General features: G+C 32.6%; 1 protein-coding gene across 12 annotated transcripts in view; it reads right to left on the bottom strand.

Annotated features, from left to right (window-relative positions):
• Positions 1 to 89: 89 nt before the first annotated feature.
• LOC129800450 (four and a half LIM domains protein 2-like) overlaps positions 90 to 26,025 on the bottom strand; it is a 298,659-nt gene continuing 272,723 nt past the window's right edge. For 11 of the 12 annotated variants that reach the window (XM_055844816.1, XM_055844819.1, XM_055844825.1 and 8 more), the window contains 3 exons: positions 23,359 to 23,533; positions 5,676 to 6,032; positions 90 to 1,680 (listed from right to left, as the gene is read on the bottom strand). In XM_055844816.1, the coding sequence (XP_055700791.1) occupies positions 1,523 to 1,680; positions 5,676 to 6,032; positions 23,359 to 23,533 (690 nt within the window). In that variant the 3' untranslated portion in view covers positions 90 to 1,522. Of the gene's footprint in view, positions 1,681 to 5,675; positions 6,033 to 17,774; positions 18,266 to 23,358; positions 23,534 to 26,025 lie in introns of those variants that run through there. The other variant, XM_055844829.1, reaches the window with a different exon arrangement.

Here is a 26,025-nt window from a genome sequence, read left to right as displayed (position 1 = left end):
TCAAAGAAAATTCACATTATTCGAAGGCATGAACGTTCGAAGGGAGAGTACTTTCCCCTACTTTATCCAAAAATTAAAACTCTCACTTGTTAATATTTTAATAAATTTATTTGTTCAATAAAAGAAAAGAAGAAAACAAAAAAATGTAAAATACATAAAAGATGTGCAACAGTTATGTAAACATGTAGTAACATATGATTCTTTACACTAAATTTAATTTCTTTTATCTAGAAAAAAATTATTTGCTCATGAAATTAAAGACTTTTTGTTTAAATTTTTTAACGTCCTTTTGTTCTTCAAGAATTTTTCTAAGTTCCAAAGACAATTTATTTAATTTTTCTTTTTTTTGATGATACTGCTTAAGAAAATATAGATGCACTTTCGATGATTATGCTTTTCTCTTCTAAAATCAGAAATTTTCACTTCTTTTTCTTGCTCTTTATTCGACAAACACACCGCTAAGAGATATTAATGTAATATGTAGTATTCCACTTTTTTGTATCATTTTTTTGTAGTAGTTTTTTTTTTATAAAAGAAGGCAACTTTTGTGAATAGGCCGTAGTATTAAGTAAATAGAGATAGATTTCTTTCTTTTTAATTACTCCTTTCCCTCTAATTCTTTATACCTCATTTTTCAATTATTCCTCTTTCCATTAATTTTTTTTTTAATAATTGTTAATAATCTCTAAAATTGTCATATTTTTTCTATTTATTTAATCATTACGCTTTCTAGGAGACACATTATTGCCAAAAAGAAACTGAAAGAAAGAAAAATCAAAGCGTTCAGCTATTGCAAGAAAACTGACTAAATGTAACTCTTTTGCGTTGTTTATTAACTAATTCTTTTATACAGAGATATTCTTTTTTGATCATTGACTTAAGGTATTTCTTTTAAATCCTAATTATATAGAGAAATATTTTTAATTCTTTTTTTTCTTATTTATTTTGACTAGAGTCAAAATTTCACGAAAGACTTCTTTTTGTAAGCTTTTGTTTAATCTTCACAATTTTTATTTATTTATTTTGTTTCAGAACAGGGGCTTGTTTTTTTTTTAAATAAATTCATTGTGAAAAATATCTTGAAATTAGATTGTCTCTATAATTAAATTTAAATGAGTTATTTTATAATCATCTCACACACGATGCTCGTCATTTTTCGTTTATTTCTTCTTCTCACTTTTCTACAATCTATTCCGTTGTTTTTACTTATTGTTTGTTTTTTTAATAAATTAATTACATAAGAGAAAGAAAATCTATACCGCAAATTAATGGCATTATTAGAAAAAAAAATAGTTTTAGGGGAGAATTATTAAATTGGGGCAGGACAGAGAGAATAAAATTGCGGATATCATTTCTTTATAATAATATTTTTTTGTTTCTTGTTAGAAAATCCCTAATGAGTACATTTCCATCATGTTTTTTTTTATATCTCCACCAATCTCCTTCGAAGGATTATTACAATATAGAATTGCTGTCATAAGAACAAGAACGGGGCAGGAGGGCGTTGAAGATGAATCCCTTCTTAGATTAGTTTCTGCTTCGCGCACTCTGGGCAGATGATGTCAGTGGCATCAGTGATGAAGCCACGTCCCACGAGGGATGTCTTGCAAAGGGCGCAGATGAAGCAGTCGTTGTGCCAGTGGCGATCCTCAAATGAGATGAATCGAGTTCCGCCAATTCCTTTGAGGAAATTGCAAAAGAAAAGCAAAATTGAAATGCTTGCACGCTCAATCGTGAGACTTTTCAATTGTGCCGCGAATAAATTTGCAGCGATTTATACATGCAAAAAGTTCTAATTGGATGAATAATCTCAGAATGAGTTAGTAGAATTGGCAAATTTATTATCATGATTTTCCAATTCTGATAAGACGAGTTTTAGATTGCGGATCTACTTCATAGATCATCAGCATTCGATTCAGAACAAGTATGATAATTTGAAGAAAATGCGCAATATTTTGAATAACAGAAGTAACAAGATGCCCCATGGCCCGATTAAACTTGGGTATTTCGAAATGAAGCTTCCACTGCTATGCACCAGTGTGTCTCGGGAAAAATCCTTAGTGGTTCATATATGTGATAAGGTATACAGCAGAGTCTTTGAAATCTGAATCTCTCAAATTCGAACGCCGTTTGAATTTAAAATGTCAATTGTGAGGTTATGTTAGAAAGTTCCTATTCTAGGTGAATGAAAATCATATTTATGTGTTTTTTCCTGAATGTTTACATACATTATGATCGTGTAAAATGAAAAGGAGGTATGTTACCACTAAGACTTGCGAGAAAGTACGGGAATTTGATTCGAAGTACAATTTAATCTCACACAAATTTCGTTAATTTTGAAAAAATCGTTCGAATTTGGGAGGTGAGAAATGTCAAAAACACCCCCCCCCCCCCCCGAGCGTTCGAATTTAGGAGACTCTATTGTATTTTGCACCTGTTATAATTCTACCAAATGTGTCACGACTAAAATAAAAATCCTGACATGTGTTTCTATGTTATATAGAAATGCTTCGAAGTTCCTTAGAAGAAGACTTATCAAAATCCTGAAATTTCCTGATAAGAACACTTGAGAGGGTAAAAGATACTCAGCATTAAATAAAGAACATTTAAAATAGGATATTTGGATTCGAAATCTCCTTTTCGAAATAAGAAACAAAATTTATTATTTGCTTCATGCACAGCTGAAGTTTAAAAAATTCGAAGATAAGTTTCGAAAGTCTAAGAAAACTGTTTTTACTTTTAGTTTTGCCTACATGGTGGCCGAAGTACTTCCTATTCGAGTGTATCGAGCGTCATATATCTTCTTTTGCTTTATTGTTGGGAAAATTAATTTCAGTATAGCTACCTCCATAATCACTGACTAATATTAGCGCGATATATCATAAATTCTCTCCACTTTATGCAAATAATTAGTTTGAAAATTCGGAGTTTAAATTCTTATAACATCAACGGCTTTTAGTGCAAATATAATTCTATTTACCTTTTATCCAAGACAATATTGGACCATTAAACTCCAGTTGTGAATGAGAAAATTTATTGTTTTCGGACTTTTCGGACCATAATCCTCTCGTTAAATAAGAACCTTTCCGATTTGAGAACTCTCTCCGATTAAGTTTTTTTTTTGTAGTGATTCGAAGGTGGATCAAAGAGAATTGACCTAAGAACCCATTGGAAGTTCGAACGTTTAAGCAGAGGTGTGCAAAAACCGTTAAAACCGAATAAATGTCAAAATAATTTTGTCCAGTAGAGGAATTCTGTAATTTTCGCGGCATTGTCACGCGTGAGTTCGAAACCTGACTGAACTCGAATTGAGCTTTTTTTTCGTCATATCATATGAGTTCGAAAATGCAATTCATTGAATTTTTAATGAAATCCCGTTACTTGATGATTTTATGAAAATACAGTACGTCTTGATTGATTTGTTTAAGAAAATTCATTGTCATTTGAATTGCCAGAAATCTCAAATATGTGACTTCTGACAATACCACGTGAACTGAAATGACAATGTTACGGCTACAGAATCACATTTTCGAAAAAGCTCTCCTAAGATTCGAACCCAATTCGTCATATGGCATTGCCACAGCGTTACAGAATTCCCCTCCAGGTAGCGTTTTGACCATTGACGTACAAGTTTCATTCGACATTTGTTCGGTTTCAAACGGTTTTTGCACACCTCTGGCTTTAACCCTTTAATGACGATTGGGTCATCGGTGACCCAAAAATGAAATTTTTCCTACGGCCGTCTAAAGTTGTTCCTTGCACTAAAAAGTCAGAAATTTCCGACCCCTATTTTTTGACCTTCTCGTCCTTAAAGGGTTAAACCGACAAGTCACAGAAAAGTGAGCGAGTTCATCATAAGAACATTTATTTTAGTGAAATTTCAATTCAAACGTTCTGCCATCCTGACATTACACAAAAGTGCACAAAAAATGCACTTTTTGCAGGAAATGTTTAAACATTTTTGTTGACATTGTTGACGATTGAAGTGCTAAGAATATCGAAATTCGAAATTGCAGAACAATCAGTGCTAAAGCGGCGAATATGTGAACTTACACTTTAGGCTTCCGTTAGATTTTCTAATAGTTTATCTTGGCTTTCGAGTTGCTTTGTCTCTTCGAAAGGTTATCACTGAACGAGAGGAATATAAGCGAGTTAATTTTACGATAATTTTAATCAAAAATATATTATTTCAAAATTGATTCGGGTTTCTGCGAAAAATATGCTAGATATGGACATTCATTCAGGTTGTAATTGCCTACTATTCTCAATTACTTCAACATAATCGACCATAATGAACTTTTCTTTGTCCAAAGAAAAGCCGATAATGCAGAAGCACTTGAGAACAGTCATGTACTAAAAAATGTTCAGGAGAAAGATTTCCTTTTCATTTTTTTTATTAGAATACCACTATTATATTTTTATTTATAATTCTTTTTGTCAAACCACGTACGATTTCAAATTTTATTTCAAATTTAACTCTTTAACCACAACATATCCAGCGAACGAATTTCAGTAAAACTCACTTTATTGTAAGTCTTAGTGGTCAAATATGATACTTTTGTAGAGAAAGAATTTTTTCCGCCTCTGGGAAATTGGAAAACTCATGGGTACTCTCGTCCCCAAAAGAATGAAAAGGAGACAAACTTCAATTTTCCAAAAGTCAATAATATCAATTTTGTGAATTATTTTTGCGTGTCAAATGACTCCTTTACAAGGTTGATCACTAAAACAAGAAGAATTATTGCTCAGTATCTTGTGGAATGTCCAAGAAGTGGTCAAGAAGACACCAAATTCTTGCTTGCCAATAGATTCCTCAAAATATTTCACACAATAACACTTTAAAAAACATTTCTTTCAACACGATGTTATTGTAGACACATTAAGCTTTCTCAAAAGCATAAAAGACACTTCCTGGACAATCAGAATTCACCAAAATCAGGAAAAATAGGAAAAACTTCCCTGAAAACAAACTCCCGCGATGCCAAATGTCAAAATTATCGGCCATATTGGCAAAAATGTCGCTCCCGCTTGGAATTTTCTTACAAGGTTGGTGCCAAAAAGCAAATGGCGGGCATTGGTGGGATAACCTTACATTTGACCTCTAGATTTTTGGGGACGAGCGTACCCAAAAAGTTTGAACAAGTTTTTTGAAAATTTAAGAAAAAGTTATTTTTCGAATTTATGCAATCTGTAATTGTTAGTTATCACTTATTGGCCCCGAGAGGTTTTTCCTTATTCTGGTCTAGAAATATCAAAATAGTCACAATATCTGCAAGGAAGCAGAAAATCGAAAATTCACGATTTTTGACCAAAAATATCTTAGCTCAGGAGTTAATTAGGATCCTGCAAAAAATATCCTAGATTTGGACATCCTTTAGTTTGTAGTCATCCAGAAGAATCGGATTTTTATCGATTCTAAGTAAGTCCAAAAAAAAATCTTTTTTCCATGGGTACCCAAAGTCCCAAAGGAGACGAAAGAGTTAAGGACCTTCGAAGTAAATTCAACCTTATCCAAATCGGCTGAGAATTGGTTTAAGGAGTTTGATTATTAGCCATGAAAAATCCAAGGAATTTAAATATTTTTCTTTTGAATTCGTTTTTTTTTTTGTAATTATAAAGAAATTTCAATGATAGGGTAAATGATGTGGCTTAAAATATAAATTCAAGAAACTTACCAGTGATTGGCTTGGTGCAAGCAGTGCATCGCTTGGCAAAGAGTTCCCCAAAGCAATCAGCGCAGTAGGGCTTGTCGTCGCGGCTAGTGAAGCGCTGCCCGGCCAGAGAAGTGGAGCAGTGGGTGCATGTGAAGCATTCACGGTGCCAAGGTTCATTCTTGTACGTCACACCGCCACTGGTGATGATCTTGTTGCACTTGATGCATCGCGTGGCGTACTTCTCTTCGTAGCATCCGGCACAGTAGATCTCCTGCTCGCGCGGGATGAAGGACTTGGTTCCGATGGGTGTCTTGCAGACGCAGCAGCAGAAGCACTTCTCATGCCACTGCCTCGTCTTGTACTCCATCTTCTTGGTGCCTGGTGGAACAAATATCAAACAACACTTTCAGCAAATTTGCTCCTTGTTCGTCCTAAGAGCCAATTTATTCCCTCCCATGCATCAAATTCAGGTATCTCTCTCGACACGCGATGAATTCCTCGCCCCTGCGACTCTATCATACATATGATAATACATAATAATTGTGATGTCTGTGACCTTGTGGTCGGGATTTATTGCCATCGTGAAGAAAAAAAAATGCGCGGGAAATCGACTAAATTTCACTTCCACACTCGCTGTCTTTCCATCAAATTCACTGGTTCAATAGAATTGGGAAGGAAGTTAAGGTCAAAGCAGAGTTGACTTAACTTTCACCCAAAAGATCAACGATAAATTTCACCCACACTTTTTCAATTTGTGGGCGGTATTATGGCAGTTTTATGGCATATTTTATAGCAATTTATGCAAGATCGAATTCAATGGACAGATTTTGGAGATAAATTTAATTTCTTTTGAACAATACGTCATTTGGCATTTTATTGCCGATAAATTTCCCCGTAAAATAAGACAAAAGTTATTCCATAAATTTTGCAACATTTTAAGTTTTGTTGAACAATGGATTGTGAGAATTCAATTTTTGTTGGGTAATAAGAAGCAGGTGGACAAACTTTAAAAGATACTCTGTGTAATTTTGTAATTCATCGGAACTAATAAATTTTATAGGTTGTTTTTATATAAAGTGACATATAATGCCCAACGCACAATAAATTTTGTTTTGTAAACATGTTTATGACTTTTCAGTGAGAGTGAATGAGACCTAGATCTAGTTATCTATCTTACTGTGTTATCACACTTGCACATTAAAATTTTAATATGATTCACATTAATTGTCGCTGGTGAGAGTCCAAATGTGTAATTTGTGTGTTTGAATCATTTTATATTCAAAATTTCATCTATTTGTTGATAAAAAGGTAGATTTGGCCCGCAAAATTTGATATAAATTGATTTATAGCATTAATGCGAAAAATTAATGTGATTTTCTCTTTAATTTTTTAATGTGAAAAATATTTATGCTTTAGGTAAATTTAAACTTATTTTTGCAGGCCAAGTCCACTTCTTTATCAATAAATAGAAAAACCACAAATATTAAGTGACTCAAAGACACAAATATCATATTTGGACGCTCACAAGCGACAATTAATGATAATCACATTAAAATTTTAATGTGCAAGTGTGATAACGCCGTTACACTCATAGACAATTTTGAAAATAGTGTAAATATATTTACAAACAAAAGTTATTGGGCATAAAGAGTAAGGTGGCTTTTAGTTATGATAAATAAAGTTAACTAAAAGAGAAGTAAGTGCTCCTTAATACAACGAAATTTTCCACATTCATATTTTAGCCAAGAAAGGTGATTCTAAATGAATAATAAAATTTATAAAAATTCCCCTCGAAATAAACCGTCTTATGCTAATGCCCCACACAGACTTACAGCTTAAGCCGAGAGAAGGATTATTGGGAAACTGATGGGAATGTAGTTTAATTAATATTTTGATAATAATTACGTTAAGCTGTCTCACGGGAGACTTTCATCAGAATTCATTTAGAGTCTAAATGAGTCTTATTGGAACAATTTCATAGAAAATTCCAGATACAGTGCCGACTTTCTTTTTTATTCGGATAATTGGGAGATAAAATTGACAGATGTCCGATTCGTTATTTGGATAGTTTGTTTTTTTGAACTTGTTCAATATCTTGAAAATGAATATTTTATTGCAAGATTTCTTAATTTTTTTGTAGAATTAGAATAGGAAAAAAAATAAAGAAAGATAAAAAAACATTTTTAAATAATTCTATGTTTTTTTAAAATAATTTTTAAACAAAAACTTCGAAGATTGATGCATGCAAAATGTAAACAAAATTATTTTAAATAATGATAGTCAAAATGTGATCAGAATAACTCCAATCCGGAAATTTAAAATTAGAATAGTTAACACTAAACCTACCAAGACCGGTCAAATTAACCGGTATAAGAATTTTATAAAATTAATACATATTTAAAAGGGTACAATATCCATATCAAACTTTATAAATTTCGTAAAATATGCATGCAATGTATTTCTCAGTGTTTAAATTTTAATTTTTTCCTCTTTTCCAATAACAATTTGTTGAGTATCCTATCTACCGCGGTCTGTCATTTGACTGAGCACGCTAGCAAAAACGACCATAAATAGGGGAGGCTGGGGCGAAACTTGTCAAAACGCATATTTAATTCTTTCACGAGCTCTGAGTAAACTTAAACGTTTTATAATGAGCATATTCTTATAGGAAATTTACTACTCTACAACATTGCAAAAGACACAAGAGGCGCTGCAGTCACAGAGATCTCAGAAGATATAAAAAATACATTTTTTCCTGATAATTTAATTCAGTTGAAAACATGCAAAATTTAAACTACCCCCACCTAATCCTAATTAATTTTATTCACTATATAAATTAGCAATAAATGATTTCTCAATAAACGTTGAAATTTGCAAATAAAAAGACTATTAATACGCCAATTATTTATAATACCATTTTCCTAAAAGAGAAGTTTTTTTTTATAAAGAGCTTCAGACATTTAGAAAAAAAATAGTCTGTTAAGTAATACCTGTTGTTATGCAGAGGCTATTGCTATTTGAGAGTCATTTTGGTATTTCAGTCTCAAATGACGCTAAAAATACTCGAAAAACTCTTCAAAATAACTATATGCAAATTGATGGAGCCAACGTTTAAAATACAATTTGAACGTGGGACGAACAGACCAGAAAGTTCTTGGCATTAGATTTTTTTTTTGCTTTTGGTATTTCAATCCAATTTTGTCAAAAAAAAAATTCCACAATTTATATTCAGTCAATCCCCAATCTACTGTGCTATCAACTCTGTTTGATGAACATAGCATTGGAAATGGCATTTATCGGACTGTGTTTGGAAAATGTGAGACATTTTCAAGTGTAATTTTAACTACTTCACAAATGCAATTTTCATTTTTCGATTTAACGTCAATCATCAGATCCATTTATGTCCCCCACACCTTCCAAGATCACAGGTGCAAAAACCCGTCAAGTAGCTGACCATTTGGGGACTTTGTAAGAGTATCGCCCAAAAAGAAATTCCCACGGAATTGCCTTATTCGGAAGCACGAGACTCTTGAGGTTGACAATTTTATTTTATGTTTTAGTCTTTTTTTGGGAAGCTATGCTGGATCTCTCCGGAGAGATCCAAAGAAAGAGTGTGGGTGACTTCTGGGCAGAAGAGAGAAGATGTTCTGAATGATTTGGCGGAAGGGTATGAATCACATTTGTGGTAAGCAATGAACTTATCCTTCGTGCTGGGTGCATAAATCAGCATAAAGAGTCGCCCACAGAACATTGGGTTGTTTTTCTTCGGCTACCCATGAATGGCAAACCGAGGCAATTTCATGGTCTCAACTCCGCACAATTGTGAATGGAATTTTGCAGTATTTACTTCCATCATTTATGCTAAAATACGCGGTTACTCATATTTCCATACTTTTTATTTGCGTAAAAATGCAAAATTTCCTCTTGTAGTGTATTTTTTTTATCAATTTATCTCCAAAATTTAAAAATTAAAGTTTCCAGAACATGAGCAGTTTAAAGGAAAAGCACTAGAGGCACTGTAACTCATAGTTTTCTAATAATATCCAACAGGGGCGCTCTAATCGCTAGAATATGAAAAAAACGGATAAAACTTCTAGGGGAAACTGGGGCACCACTAAACACGGGGTACCACCAAACACTGCGATTTTATAATGGGATATTCGACTTCAGAGGATAAGACCTATAGGAATTTATAAGCACTATAGGGATGCTTGTCCACTGAAGGAATGGTCGAGATAGTCCAAGTAATTTTGAAATAAAAATTAGTGTTTGGTGGTACCCCGTGTTTGGTGGTGCCCCAGTTTTCCCTATTTATTTTTACTCTCGTTTCTTGAAATAATATTTCTTGGCTTTAAATAAAAATTTTAATCTTGCAACTTGACAGAATATTTGAAATTTAAAATAAAGTACTTAAAATTGTCAAATTTTCGTTAATTTCCTATTAAAATGAATTTAAAAAAAAATTCTAAAACATGGAAAATTTCCACAAAGAGTGTCAGAAGCGTTGAAGTCGTATGGATAATTTGAAAAATACAATAATAAAATAATATCTTTGCGTATTGTCATAAAATTAAATATATTTTCTTTATTTTTATTTTAATATTACTTTAATAAATAAATTATTATTTAAAAAAATAATTTTATGGTCCTGTAGGTTCTGAGTATAAAATTTAGTACTGTTTTAGTACAAGCATATCATGATTTTAGTTATAAGAATTTACTAACCCATTAAAAATTTTTGCAGTATAAGAAGTTTCCAATTCACTATTTGAGTGTATTATTCCTAAAGAGCAATTTTTACGCCAAAAATAAAATTGGTACAGAATTGTTCTAAAACATGTAGCTATAATTTTTCAACGTATCAAGTCTTAAACTTTTGTAAATAAGCACGGAATGTCGTATAAACTTATGTCATGTCAATGAAACAATTCTCTTAGAAGAAAAGTAAAATTTAGTACATACAATTAATATGGTTAAATTGTGATATCATATATGAAAATTTATAATCTCCTAATAGTTTTCAAATAAACCGCGTTTTTGATTTTGAGTATTCAGCTTGAACTTAAATAAATTTATTTGTATTCGAAAAATTATGTTGATTTAGTACAGGATTGTTCTAAAACGTGTAATTCGTATATTTTAAATGACAAAAAATTATCGTCATTTACATATCTCCCAATGTCATCCCTTATGCCTCCGGCACACCATTTAGATCAGTAAAATTTCATGAAATCAAAATTCGCGTCCCTTTCATTCTCAAAATATTTGCATAATTCTATCCTACTCTTTCGACCCCAAATTGGACTGAACTAAATTTAATTTGGTGTGTTGTTTAAATGAAGAAGAAGAGTACAAAGAGTAGGATAGACATATGCTAAACTTTTAAGACAGAAAGGGATGTGAATTTCGATTTTATGAAGTTTTGCCTGATCTAAAAGGTGTGTCGGAGCCATTAAGAAGTGTTCTAATTTGTTTTAAGGAATGGATTTTTTCAAGAATACGTATAAAATTTAGTACAATTACATGGCACCAAATTTAGATCCAATCATTGTAAGTTATCAATCTCATAACTATTTCAAAAATACTTCTAAACAATTTAGTCAAAAATTTACCTACAATTAGAACACAAAAATCAAACCTAAATATACATATATATACATATATAAGCATTTAGGAACAACAGTCAAATGCTAAAAATAATGTTCATGAAAAATATTTCCCTACAAATTTGTGTCGTTCCAATAAAAAAAACATCGTGTTTTTTAGCACATGACTGTTTTTTAGCACTGATCGGCTGTCTTTGTATTGGTTCCTGTCACAGTTTTTTTGTTGGTTGTGGAACTCGATGAGGACTGCAGAAAACAGTCATGACAAGAACCAACACACAATGAAAAGTCGATAATGCAGAAGCACTATTGTACTAAAAATGTGATGAAAAAACACTTTCATTTTTCATAATCTTAGAGGTTTAAATCACAATGGGGACTGGCGAAATCAGTAGATACAGAGATCAATGCAAAGAAAATACAACAATACACAATTACTTGAGAATGTTCAACAGAGGAATTCTGTATCGGTTTGACAATGGTGTATAATAAATTTAAAATTCATAATAGGGTAAATTCGAAAGAAATAATCAAAAATCCGTCTCATATAAGTTACTAAAAGCTTCAAAGAGCTTCTGGCGAATGGATATTCGATGATCACTGGGCTTTAATGTTATCTTACTCTCGAATTTACCGTGAAAATTTGTCATATGACATTGTCATAGTGTTACAGAATTCCCTTCCAGGAACAAGATTTTCATTATTTATTTTGTAGTACACGTCTGGCCTCTTGTGCTCCTGTTTTATCGACTTTTCTTTCTGTCTGTTACTGTTATGACTGTTTGGTAAGGTTTCATGTACTTAACAATGCCACCATAATAAGTTGCATCTCTAAGGTAGTATCAAATCAATCATTGCATAAATAAATTGAGTTATTAAACTATTCATGCAATGTGTGTAAATAAATGTGTTATGTATCATAACAATAGAGCCTTCTATAATTTTGCTGACGCCATACAAAAATACCAGAACGAGGCTTTGTATAAAGAAAGATTGAGAATTGAGAGACTTCGGGAACAGAACACGCACCCAAAAAGTATGTTTTTAATTAATTCCCTCTATAGAGATTTAGCTGGGAAATTGTGGGCTGAGGAAAGTCACTCAAGAGAAAGATTAAACTACGCTAAAACCTTGACTTTATCCACGGTTGAGCTCATACAAGTAGCAACCTCGAGTATTTTGCGCGAGTCTGATAAATTAATGCAAGAAAGATATTTGCAAGAAATTCAAGTGTCGAGGGCATTTACCAATCGATTGTTTATGTCACCAAATAGGATTCCAATGTCAAGTGCGTAGGATATCACCTTTGCACGCAACGGCACTCAAGGAATGAGAACTCTCCCCATTGATAACATTTCAATAAGAAAATACTGCTCCAGAATTCCATGTCGGCACAAATTGAATAAGTTAATTAAAATTGAACTTGTCCCAATTAGTCGCATGATAGTAATTTTGTCGCAGTGTCTCTGCATCCAAGAGTCATAACAATAAAATCTAATGATGTTAATTATCCCAGCATTAATCGATTTAACTTACAAAAGTGTCGTATTTTCTCGCCAATAAAAGTTTTTAAAAAACCATAAGAGAAAAAACTCAAGTCTAATTGATATTGCCACATCAAACGTAAGTTGAGACAAAAACAGCTAATTTAGATCAATTCAACATCTTAGTCGATTAACTTCAGTAAATACATTGATGAGCATTTTGACCTCATTAGGAGGGACTTGTGAGAACTCCATTGAGATCAGTCGATGAGCAAAGAAATTCTTTGGAATTTAATTCTTTTCACATATCGTAGAAATTATCTAATTTTAACTCAATGATCCTCTTCTCTTTGAGCAATTGCCAGTGCGATGGGAAATTGAGCAAGAATGGAGATGGTTTTTTTGCAAAAACAGACAAATTTTTATACATTTTCAAAGAATCCCTAAATAAATCAATGACTTTTGTAGATTGTATGAAGGAAAAATATTGCTAAATTCTCTGAAATTGGGCAATATTTGGTCTATGGCTTGAGATTTGGCGCCGACATGTGGGGAAAATACTGATTATTGCTCATAGAGCTGAGGAGAATTGATACTTAGATACATTAGAATAAGATATTTATACACGTAATTTATGTAGAGTAATAAATTATCTACTTTTAAGAAGAAAACATAAATTAGACCTTTAGACGAGAAATTATACTGGTTTTATTATTCGTAATGTATTTTTAGTATGTAATATAATCTTTAGTTTAGAGGTGAGAAAAAAACCGTTTGAAACCGAATAGACGTCAAAATAAGTTCGTCCGGATAGCGTTTTGACAATTGACATACAATTTTCATTTGGCATTTGTTTGGTTTCAAATTGCTCACCTGTGCTTTAATTTATCATATTTAGAACATACTTTTGAGGTTATGTTAATAAAATTTGGGAATATGACATTATTTAAACGATAAAATGTCACTTTATAATAAAAATGATGGTACAGTGCCCGTCGTGCCCGTTATATAATCAGGATCGGCGTAATCCGGACGTGTTATTGACGGTTATATTCAAAATAATTTTGAAGTCATGTCATCATGAATTATCCTGTGATGTTTTTGTTCAATTATTGAAGAATAAAAACATAGAATTCTCTAATTGTTTGTGAAAAAGCACTAGCTTTAATAACTTTTGGTTGGATACACAATTTACGAGCATGTTGTAAATCTCAATTTAAAAAGCCCCATTTAAAAAGCCCTACCGTACTTCACATAAATACATAATCAACTTTTTAAAGTCTATATTAACCACGACAAAGCTATTGAATTTTCCATTCAAATTCGTTTTTTTCCAGAGATTCCCGGATCTCCAAACACTCCTTAATCCAATCAAAATATCAATGAAAATCTAATCTCTAATCTTGTTAAAAAAAATCAAGTAAAACATATTTTTTAATAGCCCCCAATGGATCGAAGGCTGATGAAAAACTCAATGGGATATCGTAAGAATCTTTCAAATATTTGCTAGAACAATTAAAATAAACCGCTTAAGATCGCATTACCTCCTCCAAACCGCCCATTAACCCATCAAAATCCATTGTATACCGCTTGTTTTTCCAATCCTAAACACCCGTAGCGGCTTCCCGTGGACAAAAAGTCGCCAATTAATCACTTTCGGTGCAAATTGAAAAGACAAACAGAAAACAGAGGTTGACGATGAAGTGGTAAAAAATATTAGCATTGAATGAAAAAGCTTAATATTATCAAAAAAATCATAAATCACTTGGCGCTGTCGTGATTCAAAAAGAGAGCCTCCATATGCTGAATGTGACTTGGAGGTGGTAAGTAATCAAAGGTAAATAAGGTGATAGGTTTATGAGACAATGCCTAGAGTTATTGGAATAGCAATTGTTTGTGCGCTTTAATTAAATATTCATCAAATGACATCACTTTTGGGCCCATTTTTACTACTCTCGAGATTCAGTGAAATTTCTTCCGGGCCGCGAAATGCATAATTTTGAGGTCAGGAGCAGAAATTTTAAATTACACTGCACATTTTCATGTAAATTATTCGGAGTAATAAAAAAAATCTAATAAAATTTATTCTTGATCAACTTTAGTAAAAACAGTAACTCAAGTTCAAATCTATTCAAAATTAACAGAAGAGGTTTAAATTGAAAAGTTAGGTTATTTAAGATAACCTAAAAAAGAAACATATTTCATTTTGGAGTGTCTTACACTCTGACATTTTTCTCACGGAATTGATTTTATGTACAATCTGCGAAAGAGCTTTTCCACCGTTTTGCTCTGGAGGTTGGTCACCAACGATAAGACGGCGGTGGACGCTACTTACTTTCCATTTCTGTCCTATGCTACCACATTATGTTTGTAAGAGATTTGTGACTCAAAAGTCAAAAATGAAATAAATAAATAAATGAAATAAAAATAAAAATTAAAAACTGAATTATGAATTAAAACATTAAATTTAAACACTGAGAGAAATCCGAAAAAGTTAAAATAACATTCCCGAAATGTTAATTTTACCCTGCAGTATTGATCCAAAATCGGTGTAAATATTACCCTTTTTAGGTGTATTGGGGGATAAAGTTACCCTTTTTCATGTTAATTTTACCCTTAAAAAGGTGTAAAATTCACATTAAAAAATATTGATATATTTTTACACCTAAAAAGTGTTAAAGTTATAAGGAAAAAAGGTTAACCGCACCCTCTTTTTTTCTCAGTGAAGTTCCTCTAAATTCCAAATTAAAAATATCCATTTACTAACCAGAGTAGCGTGTAGCTTTAAAAGACATTTTACCAAAATTTAAGCATTTCTTAGCAGCTATTATTTTCTTGCATGCCACCTTGTGATATTTTAAAAATTTTGAGGTTATATTCAAAAAATTTTTGTGCTTCTTATTAACTTAGGGGTATTATCAGAAAGTTCAAATGCAATAAAAAGTTTTAAATTCTAAGGATAATCGATTTTACGATTATAGATATTTTTCCGGTTGATATTCAATTTTTTCGCATATTTCTAAAGGAAACTGGGCCTTAACGTAACGTAATTTAGGTAGAGAAAACAATTGTGAATCTAAATTATTTATAAAGACCAGCTGCATTTAGAAATAGGTGAAAAAATCTTGGAAAAAATAGTATATTAATGTAGCCCCACTGCTCAAAGTAGCCCCACATTCCTGTAACCCTGAATACTTTTAAGGTTATCTTTAAAATTTCTAAATAATTTTGAGCAATAGTAAATACTACTGTGATAAAAATTATGTTTCGAGTAAAATACACTAAGAAAAAAACGGGGGTGCGATTAACTTTTTTTGCTCACAACTTTATCACTTTTTAAGTGTAAAAATATATCAACATTTTTAATGTTAATTTTACACCTTTTTAAGGGTAAAATTAACATGAAAAAGGGTAACTCTAATCCCTAATACACCTAAAAAGCATAATATTTACACAGATTTCGGATCAATACTGTAGGGTAAAATAAACATTTCCGGAATGTTATTTTAACTTTTTCGGATTTCTCTCAGTGTATTTATGACATATAAAACTTAAACCAAGAAAATTCGTTTCAATCTTTTGTTTAAGGTTATGTTTAAGATGTTTTTGTAACTCCCATAGCCTTAGAGATATTTTAGGAAGTTCTAGTACCGATTAATTCACATTTGAAATCATAATAGATGAAAGCTATAAGATAGAAGGCAAAATTTTGAGTTTTTCATTTTGAGGTTATGTTAGAGAAAAATTAATTTGTTCTAACATAGCTTAACCCTATGCAATATTAAAGCCCAATTATTAAGAAAAATATAAATCATAATATTCAAAGTTGCAACTTATTTCTTAAACTCCAAAATTAAGCTGTTAACCTTAAAAAATACAAGTTTTAGGGGAAGGTTTTCAGCCCGCGTACACACTTTGGCTTCCAATATTTCATGTTTCTCAAATATTTTTTATTAAGCTAGTCTTGAATCATACAATTCCTGAAAAAAATAAGTCAGATTCATTAAAGGAAGTATTCGAAACCTGATTGTGTGCGAAACGAGAAAGCCTACATCTATAATTTTGAGGTTATGTTTGAAACTATTAGGGTAAGTGTGCCAAATTTCGGCATAGTTGCATGGAAGCGTCAAAGTCTCAAGTTTGAAATGTAATATTTAAAATACAAATTGATTTTTTTATTCTTTCTTCTGAAAGAGTGTTGCTTGGAACCTTGTAGACAATTTATCGTCTTTATTTAATCTAAAATCATTCTTAATACATTTTAAAATGAATAAAACTATAGACATAGCTTTGGTGCCCTATTTCGGTCACCGTCATTCTCAAAGTTCCTTGCCCTTCGGGAATTCTTCCAATATCTTTTTCACGTCATCTCGTTTGTCGTAGCTATATTTTTTGTTATTCTTTTGCATTGTATAATCTATAGAATACGTAAAATCTAAAAGTTCATGGAAATTCGAGGAATAAAAAAGTGGCCGAAATTGCAAGCTGGCCGGAATTAGGCACACTTACCCTAAGTAATTCTAGTGCCCTTAGGGTAATTTGAACAGGAATAAGCAGATTTGTGCTAAAAATTCTGTTTTGTGGAAAATATTTATTAAAACCTAATAGAGGAAAGCACAGTACCTTCGGACGACTCAAGCTTTCCGAACAACTCAATAAATTTGACCCATTATAATATTATATTTTACTACCTAGTCCGGAGTCTGCAATTTTCTGAAGGGTCCACTTGTCAAATCCATTAAAAATATAGAAAAAAATTGAATTGTCCGAAGCTTGAATCGTCCTTGTCCAGAGGTAGCGCGCGCTTTCTCCAAGTTGAATTTAAAAAACCCGTTGTTTTTTATTTTTGAGGTTAAGTTAGGTGATGAAATCTATTTTAAATAGAGATTATTCGTGGCGAGAATTCGTAAATTTGAAAGAGTAATAAAGCACGTTTACCGAACTTTATATTCATTTCACGCGGAAAATTTATTTGTTTGCGTAAATAGAAAATCGCGTAATTTAGCATCACTGATCTTTTTGGTGGGTACCTGGAGTAGCTTCTCGAGCATTTCCGAGTTTGCAGGCATATCCCAGGGCACAGCGGAATTGATTGTTTTCTTCCTGGCGCGATTGCAATGGCAGGAACATGCTTAGAACGGCAATATCCTCATTGTTCTCCTTAGCCTTCCTTATCCTATCACCACCAACGGTTTTGGACGTTAAACGAAGACGAGAATTGAAATCAGATGACAAATAGTCCGCGGCCATTTTTCTTAATTCACTGCACTATTTTTTTGGGGGGAAAATTCCGTGGGAAAATCCTAGCTGGAATAGTTTGTATCACCAAACAAGAGTCGTAATTTTTTGGCGGGAAAACAAAGATCCGCGTGTTTGCTCTCGACAGCAGTTGAAGTGAAACTGAATATTGTCTGGCCACTGTGAGTGGATTTAACTATTGAAAATCACTCTGGGGAGGCACACAAAGCTCTCTGGAGGAGTGAATAAGGCAGCAGAGTGACTTCCATTCTGGTGCGCAACACACTCAATTATTAAATTAAACACACACAACAGGTTAATTTCAATGGAAATGTGTATCAAGAGTCAAAAATATACGTTGGCGTTTTTCCGAACAGAAATCTCTGAAAAATCTTCAAGATCGTCTGAGAGTGAGATGGAATATGCCTGATTTACATTGAGGAAAAAAAACTCTTGGTATTTGCGGAACAAGATTGAGAGGTATTGCAAGAAATTGACTTCCAATCTGGAGGAGTTATGAGACTACTTCAACCCAGAGAGAGAAAGGAAAAAGCCCAATGTCAATGAGAAGTCTTTTCATTAGCGCTCCAAGAATCAGACACCAGATAATGTCACGCAGTTGAGAAGACAAAGTAATTCACAAGATTCACAAATAGACTCTCAAATGGTATTGCAAGAATTGAGGAAGAAGGCCCAAAGGCACTCGGTAAATTTCCCTCAACCTATTTGAATACAAACTATAACATCGCGATTTTGGGAGGGAAAATAAAGCAAAAATTTTCCTGTTCAAATGATATATTTTCGGGGTTTGTTTACGGCCTAAACTAGCACGCGATGTTCTTCTTCATATTCTTCTTTTTTTTGTTTGGTCTTGTGAGCAAAAACGAACATCAAGGGAGGGAAAATTAATCGTCACGATAAATACCACAAATACCAACTTCATCCCACTGTCTCAGCAATAAACACTGAGTAATTTTTCAATTATACCTCATAATAGTATTTAATTGAATTCATTAAAATATGCTACTAGTGCACAAAGCTAAATTGCAGGAAAAGTAATTTTGCACACGGCGCAAGTCACATTTGTTTAAAAGTTTAGAAAGTTCTTTTTTAATGCGATTACCCGCCACGAGACTTCAAGGCAATGAGCCGTCTGCAGAAAGATGTACACCATTGTAACTCTTGGGAGATTAAGTATTTTTGGAGTAGGAGTAAGGACTGACGTAAGTGTCTCGTAAGACTTGAGCAGATTACAAGATGTTAACAATATGTTGAGTGATGATGGGAGCTTAAAATTTCTTTTTGCATAAAAATTCACGATGGGGATTAACCTCGAACTATATTGATTGAACATGAAAAGCAGGGATTCTGCAAAACAGAAGGTCATTGTGGGATCTGAAAATGTGATTTTACTCAAGTGGGCATATCCGAAGGATTTCCGCCGCAAAAAGCTCTGTTTCAAATCAACCGTCAAAGAATTTCTCTTAACAAAATACATTAGATCTGAGATTAATTTAACAATTTGAAATACTGAGGTTATGTTGTACATAACCTAAAAAATGTTTTAGTAGCTAAGAGAATAAAGCATTTTCTCGGTGATGTATATATTCTGGAACGATTCCCGAAAAAGTGAAGCCGCTCGGCGAAAAAAGTGAGCCGAGTAGGGTAAACTGGGACCGAATTAGCCATCAAATGAATATTTTTTTTACCTAAAATTTGAAAAAGCATGTTTGAATGCGACTGATAAATATTCCAATGAATAAGGAAGGAGTTAATTACTCTGATTAAAAGAATGTTTGGTCAATATTGGCTCCCTTTTAGTAATAACCTTTCGAAGAGACAAAGCTACTCTGCAAAGCTAAGCCATACTTATTCGAAAATCTATCGAAGCCTAAAGTGAAAGTTCACGTACTCGCCACTTTAGTGCTGATTGTTCTGCCATTTAGAATTCAATATTCTTGACACTTCAATAGTCAATAATGACTTCGTTCAGTAATAACCTTTCGAAAAGACAAAGCCACTCGAAAGCCAAGCCAAACCTTTTCGAAAATCTAGCGGAAGCCTAAAATACAAGTTCATGTACTGGCCACCATGGCGCTGATTGTTCTGTTATTTCAATTTTCGGTATTCTTGACAGATCAGTCGTTAACAATGTCAACGACAGTATGGAAATGTTTACTCTGTTTACTGTTAAAAGTGAATTTTTGTGGAATTTTCTGTATGGTAGAACGTTTCAATGGTTTAAAGTGTAATTTCATTAAAATAAATGTCCTTTTGATGAACTTGCTCGCTTTTGTGTAACTCGTCGGTTCAAACGTTCGAACTTCCAACAGGTTTTTAGGTAAGTTCTGTCTGATATACCTTCAAATCGGTAAAGAAAAAACCTCAACCAGAGAGAGCTCTCAAATCGGCAAGGTTATTACTGAACGAGAGTACGAACTGAATGAAGGTTATTACTGAACGATTTTTTGTGTAGCTTTGTGAAATTTGAAAATAGCAGAATGTTTTAATTGCAATTTCATTAAAATAAATGTTATTTTGATGAACTTGATCACCTTTGTATTAACTCATCGGTTTAAACCGTTTAAATGTTAGAGCTTCCAACAGATTTATAGGTAAGTTCGCTCTGGAGGGGAATTCTGTAACGCTCTGGCAATGCCATATGACAAATTGGGTTCGAATCTTAGGAGAGCTTTTTCGAAAATGCGATTCTGTAGCCGTGACATTGCCATTTCAGCTCACGTGACATTGTCAGAAGTCACATATTTGAGATTTCTGGCAATTCAAATGACAATTAATGTTGTTAAACAAATCAACCAAGACGTACTGTATTTTCATAAAATCATCAAGTAAAGGGATTTCATTAAAAAATCAATGAATTGCATTTTCGAACTCATATGATATGACAAAAAAAGCTCGATTGGCATTGTCAAGTTTCTAACTCACGCGTGACAATGCCACGAAAATTACAGAATTCCCCTACTGATATACCTTCGATTCGAAGGCTTCGAATGACTTTTGTGTTGTAAACATATTTTTGACTTTCCTATGAGAATGAATAACAGAGAGATCTAGTCATCTCGTTCACTTTCATAGAAATTTTGAAAACATGTTTACAAACAAAAGGTATTGTGCGTTGGACATAATGCCCGACACACAATAACTTTTGTTTTGTAAATATGTTTTCGAAACTGCCTGTTAGAGTTAGTGATATGACTAGATTTAGATCTCTTTCACTTTCACATCATTTAATGGGTCATCATGAATTTAGAAACATTTACGAAATATTTTCGAAATATTTTTTTCTCTGTATAGGGTAAAGTGATATAATTTAGAATTAGTGTTACAAGTTGGACAATTCGCCGGTACAAGTTGGACATGGGTTTTTTCTTGATAAATACAGTATAAAATTTGTTTTTAAGCACAAGGAACCAAATTATAAAACTAAAACATTAAAAATATACGAATAAAAATGAAGTACTAAATTTATAAAGACGAAAAGCCCTGTCCAAATTGTATCATATTGTCCAACTTGTACCACTTTACCCTAGTTATTTTTTGCAAAAGAATTTCTAGAAGAACAACTCTTTTGTATACCGCAAATACTATACCGGTTTCACATTTACCAGATCCAAATTATTCTAAAAATCCTCAATAAGGCATAAATTTTGGAAAATGAACCGTTCAAAATTTATTATCTCTATAAAATTAATTGTCAAAATTGCCCAAATTTAATAGGTTTAAAGACAATAAAACAATCTAATTTACTTTTTATAGTGATCTTAGAAATCTTCATGAATTTATTGAAACTGCATTAAATTGTGACCCTACTCTAGAATTTTTTAAATATCCAGGTATCCAATCAGAATAACAATTTTTAAGCAAAAATTACACCTAAAGGTTCTAAATTTTAGTTCTAAAATTGGAAAAATTAACTTCAAAAAATTTTAAAAGTTATATTTGAGTCTGTAATTCACAAATATTACATAAAATTTACAAGAAAAAAATAAAAATATCTTTTGCAATATTAAAAATATAGGTTATCCTTCTATTATTCAGTAAAAAGTGATTATTTTGCAATTTTATGGTTGTGTATGTTCTAACCTCAAAAAGACAATCTCGAAAGGAAATTTCCAAATTAAATTTGACGTAGAATTTTCACTATAATTCGGAAACCTTTCGAAATAGAATATTTTATATTTTTATGTTATGGTGATTAACTAAGGGATGAAGAGTTTTAATTTACAAATGGCATATTTCTTGTTTTCTCTTTATTACTAAGCATCAAATACCAACGAGAAACTAAATATAATTTGAAATGGTAATAACAGATACAGACATTATATTTTTATTGATTTGAAAACCTGACAGATGTCAGAAAGAAGATGTTTTCTGAGAAATGTGAAACAATCAAATTTTACGTCTTGTTATACAAGAACTTGTGCAATCATTATAAATTTTGTGCCAAAAATATATCATTAAACATAGCATAACAATGATTTAAGATCTGACAGTTGTAGAATAAATTGGGGATTCGGAATGAAGTCTTTAGAATGAAACAGCATGCATTTAATGCTAATCAACTCTAAATAGACTAGCTAGCTATATAGAAAAGCTTTTAATTCCCAAGCTCACCACCGGAATAAACATAATTATCCGAGGCACACACCATTATAGCTAGTCTTTTTTACTACAATAAATAATTAATTAATAATTTTTCTCTTGATCTTTATCACTGTAGAAATGAAAATTTGCTCGAGAAAAAGGGAAGCATTACTAGAAGGATCCTCTTCATAATTTATTTTAAATGTTGTGTGGAGTGTGTCTTGGCTAATGGGTTCTAGTTTTGATTATCAGCATGTCTTGGCCCTAACCTGAAGAAATCATTTAATTTCTGAAAATTCATTTAATAAATAAAAAATAAAAATGCATTTTTCGGAAATTCAATCAATACCGCATTCTTGTACACCATCTGTTATCTTAGTTGTTCCCCCTTTGATTTTATCTTCAAGTCCATCGAATTTCTTTGCGCTTTTTATAATAAAATTCTTCTTTTTGCTCACTCACAAAACATGTCTCGCTTGTTCTTCCTCAACAACTGTGATTCATTCGCTTTTGAGGTCTCTTGGAGCTTTTATGGCTAGTAACCCATTTCAGTGGAAAATTCAATTTAACGCCTAATTAAGTAATAAATCAGTGGTTGGTGTATTTGCCTTCAATTCCCACATGCACTCACAAAATCGCGACAGGGAATATCACTTTAGAAACCCCAGTTGCGCTAATATTTATCCAGACATTCCGCTTGAGGTGATCAAAAGTGATCCAATGCACAGATTTAGATGAGAGAGGAGGAAGTATTATTTTGCTTTTACTCACCAGCTCTGAAGATCTCGCCACAACCATCGCACCTCGAGGCAAATTGCTGATCGTAGCAATTGCCACAGTAAATTCGATCTGCCTTCGAACCAAATTGCTTGTCCACCAGCGAAATGCGACATTTATTGCAGAGGAAGCAAGCTTCGTGCCAGTGTTTGTCCTTATACGAGAGATCCTGTAAATCAATAAAGTAAATGACATAGAGTTCATGAATAAATCAGTTTCGAGTGAGACCCTTGAATTCTCATTTATTACAATTTTCACGGAAAAATTAATTTGTCGGAAATATCTTAGATTCCAATTGTGTTAATTTAATGACTGATGAAACAAATAAAAGGCATTGAGAACTTCTAAAACTTCTTTGAACATCATAAGTTCGCGGGACTACCGATAGTGGCGCTGAAGGCACTGAATTCAAAAGGGCAATTTTAAGAATACAGAACTGAAGAATTGTGGATCTAATTACTAGAATATATTCATCATTGAAGCAAACCAAAGGCCTTGAGAAGTTCTAAAGCTCCTCTGAACATCATAACTTCAAGGGTCTACCGATAGTGGTGCTGAAGTCAAAAAGACAATTTTTGAAACTTTATAGCTCCAGAAATGTGGTTCAAATTGTCAGAATTTGATCATCGATGAAGCAAATCAAAAGCCTTGAAAAGTTTTAAAGCTTCTTTGAACATCATAATTTCGTGGAGCTACCGATAGTGGCGCTGAGGGCGCTGAATTCAAAAGGACAATTTTAAGACTACAAAGTTCAAAAACTTCTAATTACCATGTTATATTCATCGTTCAAGCAAATCAAAATCCTCGAGAAGTTCTAAAGCTCCTCTGAACACTATAATTTCGAGGGACTACCGATAGTGGCGCTGAAGTCAAAAAAGCGATTTTAGACTACAAAGCTCAAGAACTGTGGTTCTAATTACCAGAAATTTAATAATCGTTTAAGCAAATTAAAAAAGCCATGAAAAGTTCTGAATACCATAACTATGAAGGATTAGCGACAGTAGCGCTGAAGTCAAAAAGACAATTTTGAGACTACTAAGCTCAAGAACTGCGGTTCTAATTACCAAAATTTAATCATCGATGAAGCAAATGAAAGGCCTTGTGATCTTCTAAAACTCTTCAGAACATTATAACTTCATGGGATTACCGATAATGGCTCTGAAGAGACTTTGAGACTATAAATTATAAAGCATAGGTGTGCAAGCACCGTTGAAACCGAATAAACGTCAAAATAAGTTTGTTCAGTTAGCGATTTGACCACTGACGTCCAAGTTTCACTTGACGTTTATTCGGTTTCAAACGATTCTTGCACATCTCTGCTATAAAGCTCAATAAATGCATTTCTAATTGACATAATTTGATTAGTAAGGTATTAGTAAGTTCTGAAACTCCTTTGAACATCATAATTTTATGGAATTACCGATAGTTGCGCTGAAATCAAAGACAATTTTTTGTGACTACACACCTACAGAATTGCGGTTGAAATTGTCAGAAGTTAATTATCAATATAGCAAATGAAAGGTCTTGAGAACATCTAAAACTCCCCTGAACAACATAATTTCGTGGAACCACCACTAGTAAAGCTGGAATCAAAATAATAATTTTGACCAACCAATTTATAGGGTAAGTGTGCCAAATTTCGGCATAGTTGCATATAAGCACCGAAGTCCTAAGTTTGAAATGCAATAATTTTAATTCATAATGATATTTTTTGTTACTTCCTTTTCGGGAGGGTTGTGTGGAACCTTTAAAACTAGTTTATCATCTTTGTTTTCTTTAAATCACTTCCTAAAATATTGAAAAACTAATAAAAATATGGACATTGCTTTGGGTACTATTCCGGCCACTTTGAGTGAAATTCCGGCCACCTTTTTTCTGGCAACCTTTTGTAACGCAACGGATAGAAAATTTCAAAACGTCAAACGAAACGAGTTTAATATTTAGTTTAATACGTTTATATGACCCACACTCCCTGCGTTCTTCCATGTAATTTATCCTGAAGACCTGAAGAGTAGCATCTTAAAATTACGCGCAGATTCCCGTAGCAATTTGCCCTTCCTGAACTCTTCCAATGCCTTTTCCACATAATCTTTTTCATAGAAGCGATGGTTTTTTTTCTGGACATTGTAGAACTCAGAAATTGAAAAAAAGATAAAATGAATAAGAAATTTAGGAACGCAAAAGATGTTGCCGAAATAGGCAACACTACCTCACCGGAGAGACGCTCACAAAGTATTTACTTTTTTTACACGAAATACAGGATCCAGCTGGGAAATTTTACCCGAAATTTAAAGATTGATTAATCTTTAATGAAAACTAATCATTTTTTTCTTTGTGTTAATACATCCTAAAATGAATAAATATTTAAATAATAAATAAATAAATATGAATGAATATGAAATGAATAAATATTTGACTTTTTGAAGATTACATACATAATTTTAATTAATTTATTTGCATGGCCGAAATTACACTCAAACTGGCTGAAATTAGAAGCTGGCCGAAATTTGGCACACTTCCCCTATATGCCATCAGGACTATTATTTTTATTATTTAGAAACAAAATCCAATATAAGTCTCAGCCTACAATTCCATATTAGCTTTCCAACAATAAGAATCCCAAGCATCATAAGCCAAATTAACTTTATCAGAGGCTTAACT

Source organism: Phlebotomus papatasi, chromosome 2 (genome assembly GCF_024763615.1).
Source record: "Phlebotomus papatasi isolate M1 chromosome 2, Ppap_2.1, whole genome shotgun sequence".
In the NCBI taxonomy this organism is placed as follows: Eukaryota; Metazoa; Arthropoda; class Insecta; order Diptera; family Psychodidae; genus Phlebotomus; species Phlebotomus papatasi.
The sequence above is the reverse complement of the archived record's forward strand: the minus strand, read 5'-3'. Positions and strand labels throughout refer to the sequence as shown.